The 25,424-nt window shown below is 48.7% G+C and overlaps 2 protein-coding genes across 2 annotated transcripts in view; one reads left to right on the top strand and one right to left on the bottom strand.

Annotated features, from left to right (window-relative positions):
- Window positions 1-13,603, top strand: part of THOC3 (THO complex subunit 3) — a 40,841-nt gene extending 27,238 nt beyond the window's left edge. Inside the window, exon 6 of the mRNA XM_084839304.1 lies at window positions 12,460-13,603. Coding sequence (XP_084695430.1) covers window positions 12,460-12,497 — 38 coding nt within the window. The 3' untranslated portion in view covers window positions 12,498-13,603. The remainder of the gene's footprint in view (window positions 1-12,459) is intronic.
- The window catches only part of CPLX2 (complexin 2), a 172,927-nt gene continuing 154,396 nt past the window's right edge, over window positions 6,894-25,424 (bottom strand). The window contains exons 3-5 of the mRNA XM_084839307.1: window positions 23,149-23,263; window positions 11,490-11,665; window positions 6,894-7,091 (exon numbers count right to left, since the gene is read on the bottom strand). Coding sequence (XP_084695433.1) covers window positions 6,894-7,091; window positions 11,490-11,665; window positions 23,149-23,179 — 405 coding nt within the window. The 5' untranslated portion in view covers window positions 23,180-23,263. The remainder of the gene's footprint in view (window positions 7,092-11,489; window positions 11,666-23,148; window positions 23,264-25,424) is intronic.

Here is a 25,424-nt window from a genome sequence, read left to right as displayed (position 1 = left end):
CATAGTCTCAGGTTCAGCTGCGCAGCTTGGCTGTCCAGCTCTCTGGGGGGAGACGGAGGTCTCCCAGCAGCTTTAACCTGAGGGTGCTCAGTCTGCACTGGATCTTTCCATTAGGGGAGCCCCATTCAGCGCACACAGCCCCATCCCTGTGATAGCTGCCCTTCCCAGGTGCAGGTGGGATGAGGACTAGCCAATTAGACACAATTAGACACAAAGCAGATGGCACAAGCAAGGAGGATGGCTCACGCACTCCAATAGGTTAGTGCACAGGGCAGTAGGCTCCCCCACCCGCTACAGACTAGTGATGGGCAAGCAGAGAAAGCGAAATCCATGCATGTGGGAATGATGCAGGGCCCCTCTGGTGATGGCGATACCTCTGGAGGCTGGAATTGATTCCTCTGTGCCAGCGTTGAGCCCTTGAGGGGTGTCCTGCTCTGGAAGCAACTTGAAAACAACTGGAGTGCACACTTTGGACATGCTGGGACTGATGCACTGGTGAACAGAGAGACTCAAGCATTCCCCTTGGTTTCATGCTAGCACACACATCCCCACCCCTCAAGACATGTCTTGGCCCATTCACGTGTACACCGCCAACTCTGCCCGCATTATCACTCATTCACGTGCTCAGAGATATGCACCACTGCATAACCCCCCCCCCCAAAAGCAAGTCAGTATCTGTTTCTAATATCTCAGCCCCACAAGCACGCACGCACGCATGCACGCACACACACCCTGCACACACTTTCACCTTCACATATGCACTAATTCAAAGGGCCGCATCCAGAGGCGCGTGCATAACTCTGTTGATACAAGCATGCCTTCAGCGGTCATTCTGGGCCTTAAAATGTGTAGGAGCAAAAGGAAGTAAAGGGATCTAGCAAGATTCACATCCTTACACATCTGATGATGGAGGGAGGCTGGCAAAATGCCCCAATGTACATTCTATCTAAGGGTAGGCAACCATTTTCTCTCTCTCTTGAAGGCCGTGTTCCCTCATGGATAATGTGATTGGCAGTGAGCGAGGCTGAAAATCGCAGCAGGCAGGGATAGAGGCAAAAGTGGGTGGTCACCCCTTTTCTGCCATTTTCTTTTCTCTCTCTTTCTGCCACCCCCCTTTCTGTTTCTCTTCCTCTTCTTTCCCATGCACTGGAAAAGGGACAGAGTATTCTTGCCAGATATGAATTTATCTCATGTGAAGTGCTTTTGAGGGCCTTCTCTGTGGTGGCCCCCACTCTGTAGAACTCCCTCCCTAGGGAACTTCGCCATGCCCCCTCTTTAATGAGCTTCCGCCATGCATTAAAAATGTGGTTGTTCAGGCAGGCATTTGGTGTGGGTTAGGGTAAAGCAAAAGGCAACAGTGAAAGGGGGAGATATGCCCAATGAAATGCAAAATTCCAGAGGTTAGCCAGAAGAGATAAGGAATTATTTTTAAACAAGCAATGCGTGGAAGCAGAAGAAGATAATAGAATGGGAAGGACAAGAGACCTCTTCCAGAAAATTAGAAACATCGGAGGTAAATTCCAGGCAAAAATGGGTATTTCAAAATCAAAGATGGAAAGGACCTAACAGAAGCAGAAGAGATCAAGAAAAGATGGCAAGAATATACGGAAGATCTGTATAGGAAGGATAATAATATCGGGGATAGATTTGACGGTGTGGTCAGTGAGCTAGAGCCAGACATCCTGAAGAGTGAGGTTGAATGGGCCTTAAGAAGCATTGCTAAGAACAAGGCAGCAGGAGATGATGGTATCTCAGCTGAACTGTTTAAAATCTTGCAAGATGATGCTGTCAAGGTGATGCATGCCATATGCCAGCAAATTTGGAAAACACAGGAATGGCCACCAGATTGGAAAAGATCAACTTATATCCCCATACCAAAAAAGGGAAGCACCAAAGAATGTTCAAACTATCGAGCAGTGGCACTTATTTCACATGCCAGTAAGGTAATGCTCAAGATCTTGCAAGGTAGACTCCAGCAATTCATGGAACGAGAATTGCCAGATGTACAAGCTGGGTTTCGAAAAGGCAGAGGAACTAGAGACCAAATTGCCAATATCCGCTGGATATGGAGAAAGCCAGGGAGTGTCAGAAAAACATCTACTTCTGTTTTATTGACTATTCTAAAGCCTTTGACTGTGTGGATCATAACAAATTGTGGCAAGTTCTTGGTGGTATGGGGATACCAAGTCATCTTGTCTGCCTCCTGAAGAATCTGTATAACGACCAAGTAGCAACGGTAAGAACAGACCACGGAACAACGAACTGGTTTAAGATTGGGAAAGGAGTACGGCAGCCTTGTATACTCTCACTCTACCTATTCAACCTGTACACAGAACACATCATGCGACGTGCTGGGCTTGATGAAGCCAAGGCTGGAATTAAAATCACTGGAAGAAACATTAACAATCTCAGATATGCAGATGATACCACTTTGATGGCTGAAAGTGAGGAGGAGCTGAGGAACCTTCTGACGAAGGTGAAAGAAGAAAGTGCAAAAGCTGGGTTGCAGTTCAACCTCAAAAAACCCAAGATTATGGCAACGAGCTTGATTGATAACTGGCAAATAGAGGGAGAAAACGTGGAGGCAGTGACAGACTTTGTCTTTCTAGGCGCAAAGATTACTGCAGACGCTGACTGCAGCCAGGAAATCAGAAGACGTTTACTTCTTGGGAGGACAGCAATGACAAATCCTGATAAAATAGTGAAGAGCAGAGACATCACACTGACAACAAAGGTCTGCATAGTTAAAGCATGGTATTCCCCGTAGTAACCTATGGCTGCGAGAGCTGGACCATAAGGAAGGCTGAGCGAAGGAAGAGAGATGCTTTTGAACTGTGGTGCTGGAGGAAAATTCTGAGAGTGCCTTGGACTGCAAGAAGATCAAACCAGTCCATACTCCAGGAAATCAAGCCAGACTGCTCACTTGAGGGAATGATATTAAAGGCAAAACTGAAATACTTTGGCCACATCATGAGAAGACAGGATACCCTGGAGAAGGTGCTGATGCTAGGGAAAGTGGAAGGCAAAAGGAAGAGGGGCTGACCAAGGGCAAGATGGATGGATGATATTCTGGAGGTGACGGACTCGACCTTGGGGGAGCTGGGGGTGGCGACGGCCGACAGGAAGCTCTGGCGTGGGCTGGTCCATGAAGTCACGAAGAGTTGGAAGCCACTGACTGAATAAACAACAAGGGTATTTTTAGAAATATGTTTTTAATGTAGAATTTTATTGTTTTAAACTGTTTTTATTATTGTACATCACCCAGAGTGTCTGGGTGACCAGTCAGATGGGCAATTAATAAATTTAATAAATAAATAAATAAAATAAATTAGGGTGTGGGCCGCGTGCGCTGCATGCCCGTCCCTGTACTATACCTGTTATCTCCCCCGCTGCTCCCATCACACGCACTGAAGTGCACGAACACTTCAGATTGGAAACTGCTTCCTCTCAATTAGCTAACTGCTCATGAAGCATCAGACAAGGGGTTTCTTCCATGCTACCTCAATGACTTGGGAACTGCTTCATTGCCACACCTTCCAGTGCTACAGAAATAAAGTCAGGGGCCCGAGGTCTCACGCAATGGCTCCTCCCCACATCAGCATTGCCTCCGCGATTCTTAGACGGCGTGACGTTGGTGTGTGGCTCGGGGCTGCTGATGTTGCCACAGTGGCGCAGGAGACGGCGGCAGTGCAGAAGTTCCCACATCACCAAGGTAATATGGGAAGGGGCCCACAGTGTCCCCACTGAGATTGCCACACGGTGACACCAGGCTTCACCCCTCTCTTCTGCTGTGGGCATTGCCACCCCAAGTCCCTCCAGTGCTCTGGGATTTGGTCCTTTTCTGCTTTTAGCTCTTGCCCAGGACAGGCCGCTGAGGCCAGTGGAAGCCTTGTGGCCAGTGGTATCCAGGGACTCACTGGCATCCCTGCCAGCCCGCTTTGTGGGAAGGGGTCACCAACCGGTGGGTGTGGGAGTAAAAACAGAAACCGAGAGCGTCAGCAGCAGCAGCCAAAGGTGGACCACTGGCTTCAGCACCGGCCCTTTGCCCCATGGGAGAAGTGGACTTATTGCGGTTTTCAGCATTCAGCTGGGAGGGTCAAGCAGACAAATGGGTGTGTGTAAACCCTGGCAAAGAAGTGCCACCTTGGCATGGAGCTCACCCACTGGTAGCCAGCATGGCCCTTCCAGGACTCCTGTCAGTCAGTCACAGTCACACCCTTTGCCCCATGCGATGATTGCACACACAATGATCAGCCACAACAAATGCCTCGTGGACAAATGAGGTACCAATGGGCAGGCCCCTCGCCACCTCCAGCCTGTTCTCCTCTCTCCCCTGCCTGAGGACCCCTCTGCCCAGATGCTCCAGGGGGCCATACGGTGACCACCAAGTGAGTGACTAGCAGAGACAGTAAGACAGATGACAGGTGTTGGGGTGGTTTACCCTGTTACAGAGACACCAATGCAAAAAACACGCATGGGCCACGTGGCGAGTGGCTGGAGACACAGACAAGCAGGCGAGGGGGTGGCTGGAGGGCCCCCGCCCCTGGGACGCTCCTTTGTACAAGATGAGAGAGCGCAGCCTGCCGAGTTTTTAGTGTTGATAGTATTGCAGTCTAACTGATATGGCTTTAACTATTAGGGAAGGAAGGGAAGGAAGGAAGGACAGACACTGGATGCAGGGAGACGTCTCCCAAATTGAAACTCAACCCCAAGACAAAAGCAAAAGCCCCCGGGCACCAGGAAACCTTGGGGGACAATCAGGAACAAACCTTCCTTCCCAAACAAATACACACAAGAATGAGAACCCCAGAACTTTCCCAAGGAATGCTGAGCCCATGACTTTGTTTTCAATGGTGGCCATGGACCACTAGTATTGGGTGGGTGGGGAGGCAGGCCAACCAGCCGTGAGACTTCCCCTCGTCTCCTCATCACCCCATTTTGCGGCTCTGGAGAAAGGATGATGACTAGCAGGCAGGAAGTGGATGCAACAACAGCACGGCAAGGGAGAGCCATTTCCTGTGTGCTGGGGAAGTCTGGAGAACCCCTTACCTGTGGGCAGGCTTGGGCTGCAGAGGTGAGAGAGTGGAAGGTTCTCCCACAGGCTGTGAAGTACCTCCCCCCCTTGAATCTGTGTGGGTGGGGGGGGAGGGGGTCCTTGGCATCTCTTCCTTTTAGGAGAAAACTGGGCCAGTATGAAAGGGGAAGACATTTATGTCACAGGAGCAAGAGCGGTTCAGACAAGATTTGTGTCTGCTTCTGCTACCTTCTGCACCACGTCTGCATCTGCGGGGCCCCATGGCAGGGTCCTGGGGCCAAGAGGCCACAGAGAAGGGCTAATTGGGTTTGACACAGTGACAGAGCCCTCGGCCTAGGTGCTGTGTTGAGGCTCCCCATCCCGAGAAATGGATCTGCCAACCAAGAGTTGCCAGAAGGCACCCGTTGCTCCCAGAAGATCATGAATCAATTCTGCCCCAAGATTCCTTGATCTTCTTTGCTACCACCCAGCTCAGCCCCCTTTAAGGAAGGTGAAGATCCTCCGGATCTCCATCAATATAAACAGAGCTGTCTATTTCTCTTACCCCCAGCCATTGGGGCACTGGGAGTATATGATCCCCTTCCCTTCAAGTTCATTCCTCTCCATCTCCTGTTCCCTGAAGCAGGCTCTTCATACATCACTTTCCCTAGAGCAGCAGTTGAGAGGGCAGAATCAGGAGTGTGAGCTCTACCCCTCGACCTCTGACTCAGTCATCTGCAGCTGCCCCAGCCCCAAGGCACATTCCAGATGCCACCACAACTGGAAAGTAAACAAAGATGCCCAAGACAGCCAGGGTGAAAAAAGATCCTCTCGTTCCCCACATCCGTGAGGGAGCCAAGAGGTCTTCAAACCCAGGGGTCACCCCACAGATCCCGGGAAGAGCAGAACTGTGAACTTGGCCTTTGGGCCTTTGAGTAGCCCTGCTGGGGCCAGTGTGTGTGTGTGTGTGTGTGTGTGTGTGTGTGTGTGTGAATTCAAAGTGGTTGTTAGGGACAGAGTTTCTGCTCCCCTCCCACTCACAATTTTCGGTGCGCATCATATATCTCTGCATCGGCGTTTGTGGTGCAAATTTGGTTCCTTCCTGAAATAAGGTCCTCCTCCTCAAGCATGGGACAAGAGAATCCTATATATGCTGACAGCCCTTGGAAGTTAGGGTTGGGGATAGGGGGGCTCCCACTGGCCACTCCCTTGGCCAGAGAAGGAATGTGCAGGGGGCTGACTTTGTCCCAAGGAGTTAGGCAGGAACAGTGGTGTGGAGGAAAATGGCTGCACATGGTCCCTCCCTGGCAGTCAGCATGAGGCCGAGGAATGTGCGTGGCGGTGGCGGCGGGGGTTTGGTCTTGTGCAGGGGCCTGGATCCCCTCCATCGCCCCCTTCTCCAGGTCCCCCATGAGGTTGCATCAGTGGGTTTGGTCCAGTTCCCCACCCCTGTTTTCACTGTGCTGCCAGCCAGCACGTTGGCACCACAGAATCCCAGCTCTGCCTAAGGGAAGGCTGGGGGGTGGGGAGTGGGGGAGCCAGGCTCCCGGCAGTGCCCAGCCTGCGGCTCCAGGGAGCACAGCAGGTGAGAATGGTTTTTGGTCTGCTGGGGTGCAGGGACGGGGGAGCAGGTCCTGGGCCTGATGTGCTTCTCCTCCTGGGGCCAAAAGGGAGGGGGTGGCTTGGCAGGGGCCCCGTGGCACAAGGACACGTGTGGGGCCTCCCCTTGGAATGAAACCCAAAGGAAAACAAAGAAGATCAAATGAGGTCAAAAAGACATGAGAAATCCTCTCCCCGCCCAAAGCCCCGATCCAAGCGCCAAGAGGCAGCGCCCGGGAACAGTGGGCAGAGCTGGGGGGGGGGGGTGCTGGCATGGCGATTACTTCTTGAACATGTCCTGCAGTGGCCCGGGCAGGTACTTCAGCACCGTGTCGAGGATGCTCTCCTCGTCCTCATCTTCGTCATCCCCGCAGCCTGCCGGGATGGCTTTCTTGGGGCGCGTCAGACTCCCCTCGCAGGGCTGCTCCAGGGCGGCCTTCTCCTCGGCCTCTTTCTCCTCTTTCTTCTTCAGGCCATACTGATGGAAGAGACACAGGAGGGGGTCAGAGACAGGCAAAGGAGCAACAGGCTGGGCCTTGGCAACAACACTGCTACAGTGGTTCTGCCATCAGCACCCCAACTTAATAACATATCAGCGGCACATCGAGGAGCACCTTCTAGGACACAGGCTCCTCCTGTAGAGGACCCAGATTTCTACTGCTACTGTATACTGTTTATTTTTTAGGGGTGCCACCCTGCAACCTGAATATTTATTTATTGTTAAATTGTTAATACTAAATTTAATTATTGTAGTAGTTGTTGTAATAATAAACCTAAAAGCCATCAAGGCAGTGTACAGCCATTTAAAACAATAAAACCTTAGCACAATAAAAAACAAGCAAACCCAAGAACATTAAAAACAGTAAAACATTCAATCAGCTACGTAATTTAAAAGGCTAAATTAAAACGATGCATCTTCACACCCTTCCTAAAAGCCAGGAGATGCGGTGCAGTTGTAGTTCTTGAGCGACTACTCTCCCATAGATGTGGGAGATAAGGAAGCCACTGCTTTTCTCAACCCATAGCAGTCTCTTTGTCCAACCCCCTCCCTTGCCTTCTGATCTGAGCAGGAGTCCAGTTGGACCACCTAGCAGTTGAGGGGGGCAGGGGGAAAGGTGAATGGAATGAAAAATGGCTGCCTTGTCTCTCTCTTGAAGGGGAGGTTTGCAGTGCAATCCTCTGCATGTCTGCTTGTTTGGAGTATTTATACCCAGTCCACTCCCAGACGTTCTTGAGGCAACTTATACAATACAAAATTGGCAAGGGTTATTTGGGAGGGGCAAAGGTGCATGCAGGTTCTGCCCCCGCCCAGCCTCAGGCCTCAAGATGATCCCGCTGCTTCTGAGGGCTTCTTCCCACAGGGAGCTTTTATCCTGCTATTGAGATTGCTCACTCATGGAAGTTTGCAGGTCCCTTTCATGACGTCGTCAACCGCCAGGGCACATCCAGAGGTATTTCCTGGTTATTCCCTCTCAGAAAAATCTGGAAATAATGAACTATTTAAGTCGGATTGCTACGCCATTAAAACAGCCACTAGATGGCGGTGTCTCATTGAGATCTATGGAACCTTGAAAATTAAAAGCTTCCCCTCTCAGCAATCACGTGGTCACTGTCTGAAAGCCCGCTGTAAACACAGAAAGGCAGGACTGCACTACTCCAGCAATGCCCTGACTGATTAGTCCGCAGAGCACTGGGGCTCTCCTGGGAGCATAGAGTGAGAAATGGGCTGAGGAGATTTGCCCAAAGCTATATTAGGGTCAGGACACAGGTGGAACAATATCTGTGATTAGCCCCCATATGGCCGTTGCAAGCATGTCCTTTATGGGGACACCACCTGCAAAGGAGGACGGCGGTCTAATGCCTTTAGTTAGTGGGGCAGGTGCAGCACCGGCTAAAATCCCCTCCTGTTTCAAGGGGCAGGAACTCTCTTTTCCTTTGCATCTGGTCACCCTAATTCAGCCTTCCTCAACCTGGTGCCCTCCAGATGTGCTGGAACACAATTCCAATCTGCCCTAATTCTCTTATTTTAAAAATGACAGTCAAGATTTTCACCCCCCCCTCTCTGATTTATTGCTAAACTCTTGAGAGCGTGCCTTTTTTTCCTCCAGTCTCACACTGCGTACTCCGCCAACCTTGCTACGTTTCCCTCTACTGCAGTTTCCAAAGTGGAAGAGCAACTGGGTGCCTTTTTCTCAAGTGAAAGGTTGCATATGCTGCAAATGCAGATGACGAGCTTCATTGTAGCTTTCCGACAATACTGCTACCCCCTGCCTGCGCTGACAGAGCAGCTCAGGAGAAGGTGGACATACAGGCAGACTGGTGTGGATATACAGATCTGCTTCTAAGGTCTGGTTTACACATGCATGTCCCATCGTGCAGTGGCTCCACTCAGTAATGTCTTGCACGTCAGAATGGCCTACCACGGGACATGGCCCACAGACAGAACTTCCTATCACCTCACGCACTGATGCTTTTCAATGCAGTCTGCTTACATATTCCATGGTTGCTCATTCAGTGGATAGTCATCAAGTGCTGTGTGAGCTAGTCCTTGGAAGACAGGGCCAAGGTTGGATAGGAAGTCCTGGGTCTTCCTGCCCATCCCCCTGGCTTTGGGTCTGGGTCCACCATGAAATGAGGAGTAATATGCTAACATGCTAATAATCAGCCCCTCCTTTGCTAATCCAAGACAGTCCACTGACATATGGTTGATAATTAGTTTTTTCGTCCTGGCCATTTCAGCCCTCACAGAAATATACACACATTTTGGTCACTGGTTCCCAAATCAGAGGAAAGATGCTGGCCTTCCATTCATTTCCAATCATCCACCCAGTCCCTCCCCTCCCACAAGACAAATACATCAGGATCAGAGTGACAGCTAGGACAAAAAAAGAGGGGGGGGGAGGAAAGGAGCTCGACAAGAGGCAAAACAGGTCTACAGAGTCCAGGGCAGGTGGCAGCAGCTGTTTGCTGACTTCAAAGGCTGCTCTAGCCCTCGGGGCCTCACGCCACAAACTCATGAACGGTTCTCCTCTCATCTGCGGCACAAATGGAGATAGCAGATGAGAGGAGAATCATTCATGAGCGCATGCGAGAGGTCCCTGGGGGCACAGCAAGCTTGGAGGCCTGTGCTGTCTTAGCGGAACAGCCTGTTGCTTCTGCAAGCGCAGCCTCTCGGGATCACTGTTGGGACTGGGAGGGAGAAATTCAAAGCCTTCCTAGACAATAAAACGAAATTAAAAAACCCACCTACCACGCTGTAAAAATGACAATGGATGGGTCCTGAACTAGTGAGCGTGGGCGTGAGGCTGTGCTGCAGCCAGAGGGAGGAAGAGCTGCTGTCAGTAACAGGGAGTCCCTTTCCCCTCATGGCTGGCTCTTACAGACGTGGAGATGATCAGTGAAAGGAGGCTATTCATTTCACTGCAGGACAAACATGGTCCCCATAGCCACCTCCACCCCCCAAGAGTGAAAAAGGGAGGTAGCTACAGGGATCCATATCTGTATATACACATTTGTAACATGGGCAGGGGACAGCTGACAACAATAGTTTCTAGGATTGACAACATTTTCCCTACCCTCAGCTACTGTGGGGATTGCAGGTAAGCTCAGAGAGAACAGGGAAGTCTGAGCGGGGTGGCAGATGACATCATCGTCCCTGCTAATCAAAAGGTCTGGCTGCTTTGACCCTCTGAGCCTTGGCTCCGCTATAACACTGCCTCTCTGTCTGTCTTTCGCCAGCACTGAGGAGTTGTCAGGGTTGGGCTGTTCCAGTGTGAGGGCTGGAGAAAAGCTGCAGCAGAGAATAGCTTAGCAAAACATTTAAGCGCTGGGGTAAGTACAGACAGTTCAAATCCAGAGGCAGTTTAGAGTATGGTCAAGAAAAGAGGTCTGCTCCTAGGAAATCAGGTTTCTCATAATGCAAAACATAAAAGCAAGGGATTCTTAAAAAAATATATCTATCCATGGGTACATAAGAAGAGCTCTGCTGGATCAGACCAAAGGCCTATCTAGCCCAGTGTCCTCTTTCCCCACATAAGCCCCAATGGGAGGCCCACCAGCAGGACTGAGAGCTACAGCCTTAAAACCTACAAGGTTTTAAGGGTCCAAGGTCATCTCCACAGACCTTCATTTCCAGGGGCCTGGGAGGCAGGCATGCAGTCTCAGTGTCAGGGCAGAAGAGGAACACAGGAATCTCTCCCGCTGCAAAAGAAGTCCTGCTGAATTCCCAAAGAGATCAGCAAAATAAGCTCTCAGCAAATTTCAATAATAGGGAAAGCCTTCAGAACTGGGGAAAGGAAGATTAGCCATCTCTTGTGTGGTGGACAGATCATTGCCTTGTGACGAAAAGAAATTGGGCTTGTCTACAGCCAAATAGGGAAGCACAGCACAGGAAACCTTTCCCGTTGCCCATGCTCATTCCAAACAATTTTTGTGGCAAGTCTCTCTCTCTCTCTCTCTCTCTTTTGCCTCTCAGAGTTCCCTTAATATTAATGGATACTTAAGACCAGGATGGAGCATGAGAGCTAGAGTTTGTTGTGTAGGTGATGAGCAACCAATACACATCCCAAATAAGGCAGTCTCATTTGGGTTGCTCTCCAAAATGGAGTTTTGCCCATTGGAAATGGAAGGCAGTAATAGCAATCTGGCAATAGCAAGATTAAATAATAATAATAATAATAATAATAATAATAATAATAATGGCCAGGTTCATCGTATCTGCAAATATCTTGGCTTGGCCCTGGCAATCATGTCTCCTTAGGTCCCCTATAGGTTACGTCTCCCCGCTGCCCTATCCTATATTTGTCATTTCTCCCAAACCGCTCCCCTCAAGGTCTTTGCTATATGGCCTTTCACTGGAATCCAGCACAGAAGTTACCTTGTCACGGATTTGCTGCCGGACCTTTTCCCGCTCAGCCTCCAAGCGGGCATGCTTGGCCTTGCGCTCCTCCTCCTGCTGCCGCAGGGCTTCTTGTCGCTCTTCTTCCTTCTTCTGGGCGTCAGGGTCCTTCTCCTCTTCGCCTCCCAGCATTTTACCCATGTCCTTGGTGGCCCCTGCATGTGACATTTTAGAAGCCACTGTGAGAATCTGGCTCCTTGGCACAACTGGAAGCTTCTCAGTGACTTCCCCTGCAGCCACGCCCCACACTGCACCTGCACCTCCCCACTCACCTGAACCTCACAATGTGAAGGGGTGTGTGTGTGTGTGTGGGGGGGGGGCTCTAGGGGGAAAACAATGAGAATTTTTTTTTAGATTTAGTCAAGCAGCCAATAATAATGATGATGGTGATGATGGTGATGATGATAATAATAGTCCCACATGTCTCGGAGGTGTTAGAACAGCGTGGTCAAAGGTAGTCAGGAGAATTTAAATGGAGCTGCCTCTCCAACGCACAATCCAGAATGACAAATGACATTAAGGAGGGGTAGGGAGAGTATCACAAGCACAGGCCACCTTTGTATCACATTTAATAGTAGGTGCACAGGAGGTGTTTATTCCATCAGGACTGCAGCAAGTGGGGAGGAGAGGTTTAACTCTTCCCTCCCCAGCTGCAGTCCTGATGAAAATTATTCTCCCTGCTATTCACCTTGGGGGGGGGGGGAATCCCAGTGGTGCTGGGGCAATTTTTATCAGGATTGCAGCTGGAGAAGGAAGGGTTAAACCTCCCCTCCCTGTGCTCTGCAGTCCCAATAAAAATTGCCCCCCCCCCGCTTACTATGAAATGGGAAACCCCCCGATGTGCCTTCAAGTGATGCCTTTAACATCACATATCATTTTGCTCTTAAGGTTACCATCGGCTTCAGTCTATTGCTAGAATACTCCAAGCACACTGCACTTTGCCTTGCAGTGCCACCTGCTGCCAAAGTGAGCGATCCATGGTCCTGATCGACTGCAGTCTCTCCTGGATTCGTGCTGTGCGCTTGGCCAAGACCTTCCAGTGGGCTTCAGCTTGGAAGAAGGCATGATGTGCCACAACTTTTCATGTGTCCCTTTGAGCACCCGACTGCCATGACTGAGGGTTGCCCCATTTCTCTCAGCCTGTTGGTTGCAGCCACATGTAACATGCTAGCTCAGTTGTCACTATGACCCTGTGTTCAAGTTCAGCCAGGCATCTTACAGTCTTTCTTGTCTGCCATCCCTCTGTTTAAAGACCAGCAAGTTCAGTGCAGCAGAAGATGGGGAGGCGACAAAGGGTTAAGGAAAGGCAATTCGTCTCTGTCTGGGAGTTCTGATTGTGCTTATTGAGGGAAAGGGAGGAGATGATGGGTGGGTGGGTGGATGTAGTTCCTTGGGCCAGGCAAAGCAGCCATCAGCCCCTCAATCTGCCATCTAAGACAGCTGAAATCTAGTAGATCAGGAGTGTGCAACACATTCTGGGGGTCCACATTGCCCCCCTCCCCAGGGATTGCACCCTTCCCCAATCAAAATTCCCCATGCTGAAATTGCTGCTGGCAAATTTGCTTCTGTGGCAACACCCCCTCCCCCTAGTGAATAGGGAAGCGAACAAGTTGCACAGAGAGCGTGCGCCTTGCTTGCAAGCAGAAGTGTGCTCCCAAGATGCTTCTGGGAGTGCAATGCTGCTTCCATAATCAATATGCTGTAGTGGCAAATTCAGCTTTGGCAGGGCCCCACTACAAAAACTGCCCTGGCCTGCAGGCAGTGCTTTGGATAAGTTCAGGGTCAGAGATCGGACCACTCCCCTTCCTAGATAAAGTGTCTCTGCATAGCGAGAGCCCCAGGCCACAGCACTCTCTTTGTCAGGGGAAGACAGAAAGGCCAGCGGTTTGTGGATGATGACCCACAGGGCAAATGGGTCCCAGCAAAATTCAGTTTGCATCAGGTGGTGAAGCGGGTGGTAAACTGGCAGTGACCAAGTTCCAACCCACTCTCCACAGCACTTGTCAGCCCTCAGGCAAGACGTTTGCTGATGTCTGAAAGTGACTGGGAAGATGGAATACTAGCACTGTGCTGAATTTTTCAATCTATTTATTTTCGACCATTCATTTTTTGGGGTGGGGGGACAGGGGTGAAAAAAACTGCGCCTGAAAATTGTGGGAAGGGGTGAGTGCCTAAATGCTGAGGGGGGAGGAGGAGGAGGAGGTGGTGGTCATGGTGGTTGTTTATCTTTGTCTTCTTCGTCGTCGCCTTCTTCTGGTTTTTAATAATAACAAAACGAAACCCCAAATGCCTGACTCAGCTTTCAGGCACTCAGCAGGCAGCTGCACCCGAAAGTCCCAAGGGAGGAAGTCCTGCCGAAGTCCTCTGGGGGGCTTTCTAAGAAGCTCAAGCAGCTGGAGATGCTGAAAGGACAGAACGGGGGGGGGGGGGTAAAAGAAAAAGCACATGCACGCCCCCTTTGGCCACCTCCTTACAGTAAGGTAAGCACTGAAGCCCTGCACGCTGAGATATTTCTCCAAAATTCTCAACAACCCAGTGAAAGAGGCACAGAAACGACTGGCTCTCTTTCAGGGAAACGATGAGGCTGTGAAAGGGCAGGCAGGGTTTCATAGAATCAGAATCACAGAATAGTAGGGGCCTACAAGACCGTCGAGTCCAACGCCCTGCTCAGTGCAGGAAGTCAGAGCATCCCCGACGGATGGCTGTCCAGCCTTGTCTTGAATGCCTCCAGTGTGGGAGAGCCCACCACCTCCCTAGGTCATTGGTTCCATTGTCGTATTGCTCTAACAGTCAGGAAGTGTTTCCTGATGTTCAGCTGGAATCTGGCTTCCTGTAACCTGAGCCCATTATTCCGTGTCCTGCATGGGATGATCGAGAAGAGATGCTGGCCTTCCTCTCTGTGACAACCGTTCAAGTCCTTGAAGAGCGCTATCATATCTCCCCCCAGTCTTCCCTTCTCAAGGCTAAACATGCCCAGTTCTTTCAGTCTCTCTTCATAGGGCTTTGTTTCCAGTCCCCTGATGTCTGTATCCTTCTTAAAGTGCGGTGCCCAGAACTGGATGCAATACTCCAGATGAGGCCTAACCAGTGCTGAGTAGAGGGGAACTAGTACTTCCCGGGATTTGGAAGCTATGCTTCTATTAATGCAGCCCAAAAGAGCATTTGCCTTTTTTGCAGCCACATCACATTGCTGGCTCATATTCAGCTTGTGATCGACAACAATTCCAAGATCCTTCTCGCTTGTGGTGTTGTTGAGCCACGTATCCCCCATCTTGTAACTGTGCATTTGGTGTCTTTTTCCTAGGTGCAGAACTTGGCATTTATCCCTATGAAATGTCATTCTGTTGTTTTCTGCCCAGCGCTCCACTCTATCCAGATCACTTTGAATTTTCTTTCTGTCTTCCAAAGTATTAGCTATCCCGCCCAATTTTGTGTCATCTGCAAATTTGATCAGCATTCCGGGCACCTCCTCCTCCAAGTCATTAATAAAAATGAAGAGCACTGGGCCCACGACTGAACTCTGCAGTACCCCGCTCGTTACCTCTTCCCCGTTTGAGAAGATCCCCTTCATAAGCACTCTTTGAGTCCGATTTTGTAGCCAACTGTGGATCCACGTGATAGTTTTTTCATCTAGCCCACTTTGAGCTAGTTTGCTCATCAGGAGATCACGGGGTACTTTGTTGAAAGCTTTGCTGAAGTCGAGGTATATTATGTCCACAGCATTCCCACAGTCCACAAGGGAGGTTACCTGATCAAAAAATGAGATCAGATTCATCCAGCAGGATTTGTTCTTGACAAATCCATGTTGGCTTCGAGTAATCACTGCATTGTTTTCAAGGTGCTTCCTGATGGATTGCTTTATCATCTGCTCCAGAATTTTCCCAGGGATTGATGTCAGACTGACTGGTCTGTAGTTCCCAGGTTCCTCCTTCTTACCCTTTTTGAAGATAGGGACAACATTAGCCCTCCTCCAGTCATCTGGCACTTCCCCCGTCCTCCATGATTGCTCAAAGAGAATAGACAGCGGTTCTGAGAGTTCTTCTGCCAGTTCCTTTATTAGTCTAGGATGCAGTTCATCTGGCCCTGGAGATTTGAACTCATTCAAAGTAATTAGGTGTTCCTTGACCATATGCCTATTGATCTCAAGCTGCAATCCTGCCCCTTCAGCCTGCACTTCGCCTTTGCCAGGGGGGTCATGGACCCTCTTTGGGAGAAGACTGAGCCGAAGTAGGAATTGAACTTCTCTGCCTTTTCTTTGCCATCTGTTGTCATTTTGCCATTCTTATTTAATAGTTGAACCACCATTTCTTTCCTCTGCCTTTTACTATGCATGTAGCTGAAGAAAGCCTTTTTGTTGCTTTTAGCATCCCTCGCTAACCTCAGCTCGTTCTCAGCTTTAGCCTTCCTAATGCCATCCTGCAATTCTGTGCTACCTGCCTGTACTCTTCCTTTGTTGCTTGGCCTTCTTTCCACTTCCTATATGTGTACTTTTTTGTTTTCAGGTCATCTCTAAGCTTTTTGTGAAGCCACATTGGCTTCTTCTGTTGTCTTCCACCTTTTCTTCTTGTTGGAATTGTTTGTAATTGTGCCTTGAGAATTTCCTTTTTTAAAAGCTCCCACCCATCTTGGACTCCTTTTCTCGTTAGTGTCGCTTGCCATGGGACCTTAGTGATCATTGTTCTGTGTTTATTAAAATCGGCTTTCCTAAAATCCAGGGTATGTGTTTGGCTACATTTGGCTTTTGTTTCCGTTAGAACCAAGAACTCAAGTATAACATGGCCGCTTTCCCCCAGAGTTCCTGTAACTGCTACTTTATCCACTAAGTCATCTCTGTTGGTTCGAATCAAGTCAAGGATAGCCAATCCTCTAGTTCCTTCCTCTACTTTCTGTAGGAGGAAGTTATCCGCAACACAAGTCAGGAATTTCTTGGAGGGGCCATGTTTTGCAGAATTTGTCTCCCAACAAATATCGGGGAAATTGAAGTCCCCCATTGTTTTGGCACAGCACTCTGGAATTCCTCTCCAGAGTAATTGGAGTATTACAGTTCTAGTGGGGTATACAGTTCTAGTGGAAATTGCCTCCACTAGAGAATCTGCTTGGCTCTTCTGCTTCTGCCTGCATTGCCTGTGAACAGTGTCAGGTCTGATACTGGTGCGGGAGCTGAAAAAAGCTGGGCAGAACAGTATATAAAGCAGGGGTGGGCAACTCGTCCCACCCCGATGTTTAGTCTACAACTCCCATTAGCTCTAGCCAGCATAGCCAATGGTGTGGGGTTACAGAAGTTGTAGGCCAAAACATCTGAGGGCCACAAGTTGCCCACTCGTGATATGAATGTATTTTCAAGGGTGCAGTAAGACATGGATATAAGGCAGAGGAGGGCAGATGTCAGCCTTGTGAGATCTACTTTGCTTTTCACTAGAACCCTAAGATCAACCAACCAGAGTCTGTTGCAAAGGACATACACCATGAATTACAGAATTCTGAGCCCAGGGATTTGTTTTGAGGACTAGAACTGAACTGAGCTCATAGTCCTTCAAAAGAAAAATCTGGTCCTGATTACATCTTCCCCCAAGCCTTCTTCCTTTCCACCCAATAATTTGTGGGGTGGGGTAAATAATCTTACTGTTGCTATTTTTTTGTAAAGTATATTTTTGATCACTGTTGCTATTGCTGAACACACGGGAATTGGAAGTCCTTGGTGATCTACCACAAATCACCCAGAGATCTGCAAGTTGATCCAGATCAACCTTTGCCCACCCCTGATGGTTATATATATCTGCAAAGGTGGGCTTGAAAAAGGCAATGCCGGGAGCAGCCCATTCACTCTCTGTCTGAGACTTACATGTTGGCTAATTGAACAGCTATTCACACATTTCCCTGGCAGATCTCTAGAGGGAGCTCAGATATAACTAGCCTAGATTGAAGGCCTCCTTAGATGATGGGAGAATCTAAGATTTTTTCCTTGGCTAGCTTGTACTGCTGTAAAACGGTGCAAGCTGGAATACAGGGCCACACAAGCAGTATCTTGACCCCACGGAAAGGTGAGAGTATGTCAGGGATGAGTCCAAGCGCCTTGAGATTTCTGATAGCTCCGATTCTGAATCAGAGTTGGAATAGCTACATCAGAGCCCAGGGGAGGGACCCTCCTTAGTGAGCCAAGACACTGGGAGAGAGTTTTCTGAAGACCTTGACAAACAGATAACCCAGGCTGAGTCCCTACCCCCTCCCTCTACCATGAGAACTCAAGTTTTGGAGGAGGAGGAGGAGGGGCGCGGCTTGAGAGATGCTAGGCCGTGTCACAAAGCAAACTGGGAAAAGTTAGGGGCATGGCTCAGATTCTCCTCCAGGATAGCCACTCTTGGAAGCCAGTGTAGGAGGGAGCCACCCTAAGAGAGGGGCATCACTGTGAAGCAAGTCTGGCCATGAGGTTCACACCCAAACTGTTGGCAACTTCACTACCCTCTGGTTTCACTACCCTCCTCTAATTAGAGATTGCAGATTAGTTGTTTAGGGGCCTGAGGCAGTCTGAGAACTTCCTGGAATCTGCATTTGTAAAGAGGCTTGTTGTTGTTCAGTCGTTCAGTCGTGTCCGACTCTTCGTGACCCCATGGACCATAGCACGCCAGGCCTTCCTGTCCTGCGCTCTCTCCCGGAGCGTGCTCAAGTTCATATTCATTGCATCAGTGATGCTATCTAGCCATCTCATCCTCTGCCGTCCCCTTCTCCTTTTGCCTTCAGTCTTTCCCAGCATCAGGGTCTTTTCCAGGGAGTTTTCTCTTCGCATTAGGTGGCCAAAATATTGGAGCTTCAGCTTCAGTATCTGTCCTTCCAATGAGCACTCAGGGTTGATTTCCTTTAGGATGGACTGATTTGACCTCCTTGCAGTCCAGGGGACTCGTAAGAGTCTTCTCCAGCACCACAGTTCGAAAGCATCGATTCTTCGGCGCTCAGCCTTCCTCATAGTCCAGCTCTCACAGCCATACATTACTACTGGGAAAACCATAGCTTTGATTAGACGGACCTTTGTCGGCAAGGTGATGTCTCTGCTTCTGACTATGCTGTCTAGGTTGGCCATAGCTTTCCTCCCAAGGAGCAAGCGTCTTTTAATTTCATGGCTACAGTCACCGTCTGCGGTGATCTTGGAGCCCAAGAAAGTAAAATCTGTCACTGCTTCCATTTCTTCCCCTTCTATATGCCAGGAAGTGATGGGGCCAGATGCCATGATCTTCGTTTTTTTAATGTTGAGTTTCAAACCAGCTTTTGCACTCTCCTCTTTCACCCTCAACAAGAGGCTCTTTAGATCCTCTTCGCTTTCTGCCATTAGGGTGGTATCGTCTGCATATCGGAGGTTGTTGATAATTCTCCCAGCAATCTTAATTCCGACCTCTGATTCATCCAACCCGGCATTTCTCATGATGTACTCTGCATATAAGTTAAATAAGCAGGGTGACAATATGCAGCCTTGTCGTACTCCTTTCCCAATTTTGAACCAATCGGTTGTTCCATGTCTGGTTCTTACTGTTGCTTCTTGACCCTCGTACAGGTTTCTCAGGAGACAGGTAAGGTGGTCTGGTACTCCCATCACTTTAAGAATTTGCCACAGTTTGTTGTGATCCACACAATCAAAGGCTTTAGCGTAGTCAATGAAGCAGAAATAGACGTTTTTCTGGAATTCTCTTGCTTTCTCCATGATGCAGCGAATGTTGGCGATTTGATCTCTAGTTCCTCTGCCTCTTCGAAACCCAGCTTGTACTTCCGGTAGTTCTCGGTTCGCATACTGCTGAAGCCTAGCTTGTAGGATTTTGAGCATCACCTTGCTGGCATGTGAAATGAGCGCAATTGTGTGGTAGTTTGCACACTCTTTGGCGTTGCCCTTCTTTGGAATTGGAATGTAAACTGACCTTTTCCAGTCTTGTGGCCACTGTTGAGTGTTCCAGATTTGTTGGCATATTGAATGCAGCACTTTAACAGCATCTAAAGAGGCTAGTCTCTAGCAAAACAGAACAGTATTAGCCTGAAGCTTTGTCTCCTTGTGGTGTTGATTATGAAGGGAAAGGGCGATCCATTTCTGACAGAGGATACCTTTACTCCAGGGGTGATGGTTGTGCTGTGGTGAGTGCCATGGTGGGGTATATGCATGCCCATTTGTTGCTTTAATTTTTTTTTGAAGGTAGCTATGCACTCCAGTACAAGAGCGGGGGAGTGAAAATCCAAGAATTACAATTTAAAAAAGGAAGCGGGAATACCAAATGTTATGGGACTTCTACAGCAGAGAGGGATACCTTCTTTAGTGTTTCTCTCCTCATCCCCATTTTTAAAAAAAAAAACTACATGAGCATTCCTCCTGAAATGATACCAGAGGGTGCGGTGGGGGTGGTTGTGGGTGGGTATTCAGCCTCTATGATTTGAATAGACTCTAAATACACTTTTTTCCCCAGTCACAAAGTGGTACAGGTTGGACAAGAAGGAGAATGTGCCCCTTGCTGCCAGAGTTAAGTTATGGGCACTAGCCAATAGATCCTTGGGACGCTTGTGCAGCCCCGGTTCACAGGGCACTCCAAATGTCAGTGGATGTACTGGGGCTTTTCCTAGTGAGGGAAAAACCTTTGTATGCTGGGAAATGGTAGATCAAATCTACCACTTAAGTCTGTGGCACTTCACCCTCCCTCATGGCAGAACTTACTCTATGAGAACATTTTCAGGGCAGGTTAAATATCGTAGCTGAATGAGTTCCCCAGCTGATGTCAGCCTGCAGACTCCCCAGTCTCAACCTTTCTTTCAAGTCTGCCTTGAAGTGCAGGTCCAGTCTCCTGTGGTTCACAGGCTGTGAGCACTCTCTGCCCTGGGAAGAAGCCGCTCTCCCTTCTCTGAGCCGGCGTGCATCTGTGTGCGATGGAGCTGGGGGCTTGGTGTGTGCTGCGCTGCACTGAGTCGCTCAGCTAAGAGCCGGGCAGCCTCATTTCCCATTGCAGTTTGTCAGCAATTTGGAGTTACAAACCAGCCTTGGCTCCCCAGGCCCCCAGGAGACTTTAGGTCCTTTCATCTTCCTGCGCTGCTCCGTCTCCCTCCTTCTTTGCATCTGTGACTCATCATCACTTTGCCCAAACCAGCCAAGCCCTTCACACAGCCAGAAACAGAGGATCTGCTGGTCACTGTGCTGGCACAATCCCAGTAGTGCCACAGAGGACAAGGGGAGGCAGTCTGCACATGACCCAGCCACCTCATAGCACTCTGGGTTAAAGTAGCTCTGGCTGATGAGTTTATATTTATAGTATTACTACATTTATATCCTGCCTTTTTTCCTCTTGCAAGGAAACTAACGTGGCTTACACGATCCTCCTCCTCTCCATTTTATCCCCACAACAACCCTGTGAGGTAGGTTAGGCTGAGAGTCAGTGACTGGCTGAAAGTCACCCAGTGAGCTTCACAGCCAACTGGGGACTAGAATGTGGATCTTTCAAGTCCCAGTCCAACACTCTCACCAGTACACCACACTGGCTTGCAATTATGATGGGTTATTGCAGCCTTCCTCAAGCTGGTGTCCTAAGATGGGATGGCCATGCTGGCGGGGAATGATGGGAGTTGCAGTCCAATGCATCTGGAAGGTGCCAACTTGGGGAAGGCTGGGTGATTGTGTCCTGGTCACTTGTGAGTGGGGTGGTGCTGATGGTAGGATGGAAGGCAGTCAGGACCTTTTCCGGATTTACTCTAAAATAGACATTGGAAATGGGCTAGCACTGGCACCACGCCCTGTTGGCTGCAAAGGCATGGAGAAAAAAAGCAACAGCAACATGGCTCCATGACTCGATGTGCCTGGGGGAGTGGCGGACTGGGCTCTTTGCTAGATCTAATTAGTCCTTTAGCATCCAGAACAGCAAAAACCACAGCCAAGATTCTCACATGGGAAAGCTCCAGAGGAGATGGTGAGATGATTGAGAAGACAAGCTGCCATAATGGGGTGGGCGAGTTGCGATGTTCACTTGAGCCAGAGTTCACCAGAGTTTAGTTCTCATGCCACTTTTTTTGTGAAACAGTAAGGGTTAGAGTACAGTGCCTCTGAGCAGGTGCAGAGTGCTGTGAGGAGCCACAACCAAGCTTCAACACTTTGAATGAGGGGAAAGGCATCCAGATCTGAGGCTGTGACCTTTAAGGCAGATTTGAATCACATGGTTTACCCAAGAGTAAGTTCCACTGAACTCAGCGGGATGTATTTTGAGTAGATAAGACCTTGGATTGTGCTGGAGATGGTGGATTTGAGACATCTCTTATCTGCACTGCCTGCTCTAAGGAAGTATGAAAGTTTGTACAGTTTGGACAAAGGGCAAATATCCTTGCTTCAGCATGTTACCCTGCCACCACAGGTACTGAACTAGACATTGTCAAATGGTTTGTGAGTGCAGTTACTCATGTTCTCCTTATCTCGCATGCCTCCCATAGCCTCCAAGCCAAAAGCAGAGGTTTGCCAATTTTTAAAACATGTTAAAACCCTTTTTGGGTTGCAAAAGTGACATAGAGGTGATATTACATTATTTGGCATCACTGAAGCCCCCCTGGATTAAAAAAAAGAGCAAGGGGTAGGGTGGGAAGGGGGGGATCCCCAAGGATACAGAGAGAGTTCCAGAAAGGCAGTTTTTTTAAAGAAAAAAATATGTTCCCTCTTGTGGGAATGTGTTGTGGCGGACAGAACTTTTCTCCACTGGGTCACTCATGAGTTGATGCCTCCAAGGAGTTTGACCTAATGTCCAGGTTCTGGTGGCAGGGATGTATTCTGGAAGGCATAGGGAATAAGCCAGTGCTAAGCGGGGAGGGGAGTATCACTTCTGGCTGTGAAATGGAAGAATTTTTTCTTTACCCTTTACAAGCACAGGATACAAAATGGGAACTGCTGCTGCTCCTTCTTGACTGATGGATCTCTACATAAACAGAATTCCCCCAACCTCATGTGGTGTCTACACAGCAAGGATCAAGCAGCTAAAAGGGATCTCTAGAATCATCCAGTCTCACCCATGCAATCTCTGTATACTTACACTGTTTGGGGTAAGGGACAAAACCACCCTGATCCAGCATGGATTTTTAGTACAGTATAGAGTTAGGGATGCTTGAGGTTTTTTGTTTGGCTTGCGTTTTCATGTGGATCAACCTGAATCACACTTCTTGGACTCGTGTGTCAACTGGAACATAGCTATTCTTAAGATTTTGAACTTCTCTGAATGTTGCGACGCTGTTCTCAGCTCAAAAAATGAACCAAAATGCATACAAAGAAGGGTAAAATGCATACAGACATGTGGGTTTTGTGAAAAAATACATCACACAACAACAACAACAACAACAACAAGAACAATGTGTGTGTTTTAAAAATTAGCAGACTGAAGTAGAAAGGGCATGAAACAGACTCATGAATGCACACGTGTGAAACTGACATGAACTGGAATTAGACTGATTTTTCCATCCTAGAGAGCAAGGGTGTTGAACCTCAGGTCTGCAGGTCACATCAGGCGTGCCTTGAGTCTCACTCTATCCTTCTGGGGCTCCCCAGATGGCCACGCCCCTTTCCCTAGCTCCGCCCCTTTCTCTCAACCACTTAGTATGGTGGAATAGAGTTAAGTCAGAATGCTGTGAGTGGGAAGGTAAGACCTACCACCTAGGGCCTGCTTCATCACAAAATCCATATTGGCAGCTGAGTTAGTGAGCGCTAGGCAATGGTAGAAATCTCATCCAGTGCTGCTGGTGGAAGTCTCTGGGTCAGGCACTACCTGGAAGGGAAAGGAAGAGAAGAGATCAGGTGAGCAGGACTGAATGGGGGGCATAGTATAATACTGCCAACTGGGCCTTCACCAATGAGCTTGTTCAGTCCTTCAGTCCCCATTCAGAAGCACAGTTAGGCCCAATGCAGAGCACACATATTCTGTTAATAACAGAAAAAGACTCACTTTACAAGAGACTCTTGTGCCAGAAGTTAGGCTTGGTTTTATGACAGTATTTTTTTCCCTGCCTGCCACAGCACATTTATAAAATATACATTGTAAGCTGAGAGGCAACTTGTAAGCCAGGCTGACTCTGCGAGCCCACGCATTGTATTCTGCACAGGAAGAGCACCGGTTTCTTACTGAGAGAGACCACAGCAGAGCAGTTCCCTGCCCAGACCCCACCTGGTTTTATGCAAAAGTCATTCCCTGCACTATTGAGATGGAGCTTCCATTAAATATTTTCCGAGATTTGGCAAGGTCAGGAGCTCTGTCACGTAATCTCTTCTGTTCCACTGATCCCTTCTAAGTTAATTTATTCCAACAATAAATAAAGATTCTATCACTAGAACGTGCATCATCTTGCAGTGCTGCTTTTCCCCCTTTCTATATAAAACACCAAGGGCGGATAACTAAATCAACAACAACAAACAAGACAATGCTTAGGAAAATGTGTCTTAAAATCTGAGATGTTAAGAACATGGCCTCACAGTATCAGACCCAGCCCACCCAGCTCTTTCACTAAGGGTGCAATCCTATGCATGTTTAGGCAGAGGAAAAGGCCTACAACTCCCAGCATTCCCCAGTCAGCTTTGCATAGGATTGTGCCCTAAACATGCATAGGATTGTGCCCTAAGTGTAGTCAGCCAGAAACTCCTATGAAGCTCACTAGCAGAGCCTGATGGAGACGGTGAGCTCAGCTGCTTGTTCTCAGCACCCAAGATTCTGCGGTAGACTGCCTCTAAACATGGGCATTCATTGATGTTTTGTAGCTTTACTTTGTGCATTTAAAATATGGCTTACTCTATTTATTATTGGTTGTAAGCTCTCTGAATGCCATGTGTGTGATGGAAAAGTGGCACAAGGATATATAAGACCCAGAGAACATGTTAAGGCACAATCCTATGTATATCTAGCCAGAAAAAAGTCCTACAATTCCCAGCATTCCCCAGCCAGCCACGATGCTAGGCTTCCCCCCTCCACACACACACACACATGCTGTGGTCCCAATCTGGCCCCCTGCGCCAGTGATTTATATTGCCAAGTAGTGATCCATTGAAGCAAATAGACCATTATTAGGCAATTCATACTGCAGACACAGCTCCCCTACCTCAAATGTGGATTAGGACTAGAACAGGGGTGAAGGATTAAAACCTCCTACCTTCTATGCTAGGCTCCCAATCCAGATCAGGCCCCTGTGCATACTCCAGAGTAAAAAAAGCATAGCTGCTGGCTACATTTTTGAAGTGTGTCTCGGCCTTAGGAAGTGCTCGATGGGATGAGACCAAGGACCCAATTAGTTGAGCATCCTATTTCCTACAGTGGCCCACCTGTCCTGCAGTGCATGAGAGCGGTCCTCACTGTTGTCCCTCCAGCAACCGGCATTCAGAGGTATCCTGCCATTTCACTGTCAGCAGGGCCAAAGGCCATTACTGGTTCCATTCTCCATGAACTTGTCTAAACCCCCTTGTTAAGAACCCCATTTCCTCTTTGTGCTCCGTCTGTAAGACAGCTGAAGTGTGTGTTATCTCAAGAGGGCTCTAGCTCCAAGGCCAGAGCAAAACCCGGCTAATTTGATTGAATAATCTCAGCTGTGCTCCTGTGGGAAACTTTACCTCCTCCTAGAGAATGCTGTTCCAGCCAGCCTGTGATTGGCTAACAGAGATCTCCGTAGAGTTATCAGAGGCTTGAGCATAAAAAAAGGGGGAAGGTTGCATCCATCTCTTGTCTTTCTTCTGGCTTGGGACTTTGAGCATCACCTTTTGGGTCCTGTTCTATGTGAAGACCCATAGTTTGGTATGTAGAGACAGGTGTCAGTAACTTTTGTTATTTTCTGCCTGAAGTATTATTTCCAAAGGTTACCCTGGTTCTTGTGTGCCTTTTTACTCCTTTCCCCTCTTCTCCTTTGTAAATAAATGTAACACCTTCCTCAAGAGTTGTGTCTGCTTCC

This window comes from Heloderma suspectum, chromosome 2 (assembly GCF_057233095.1).
Source record: "Heloderma suspectum isolate Gila_16-S chromosome 2, 16-S_ref, whole genome shotgun sequence".
Classification (NCBI taxonomy): Eukaryota; Metazoa; Chordata; class Lepidosauria; order Squamata; family Helodermatidae; genus Heloderma; species Heloderma suspectum.
The sequence above is the reverse complement of the archived record's forward strand: the minus strand, read 5'-3'. Positions and strand labels throughout refer to the sequence as shown.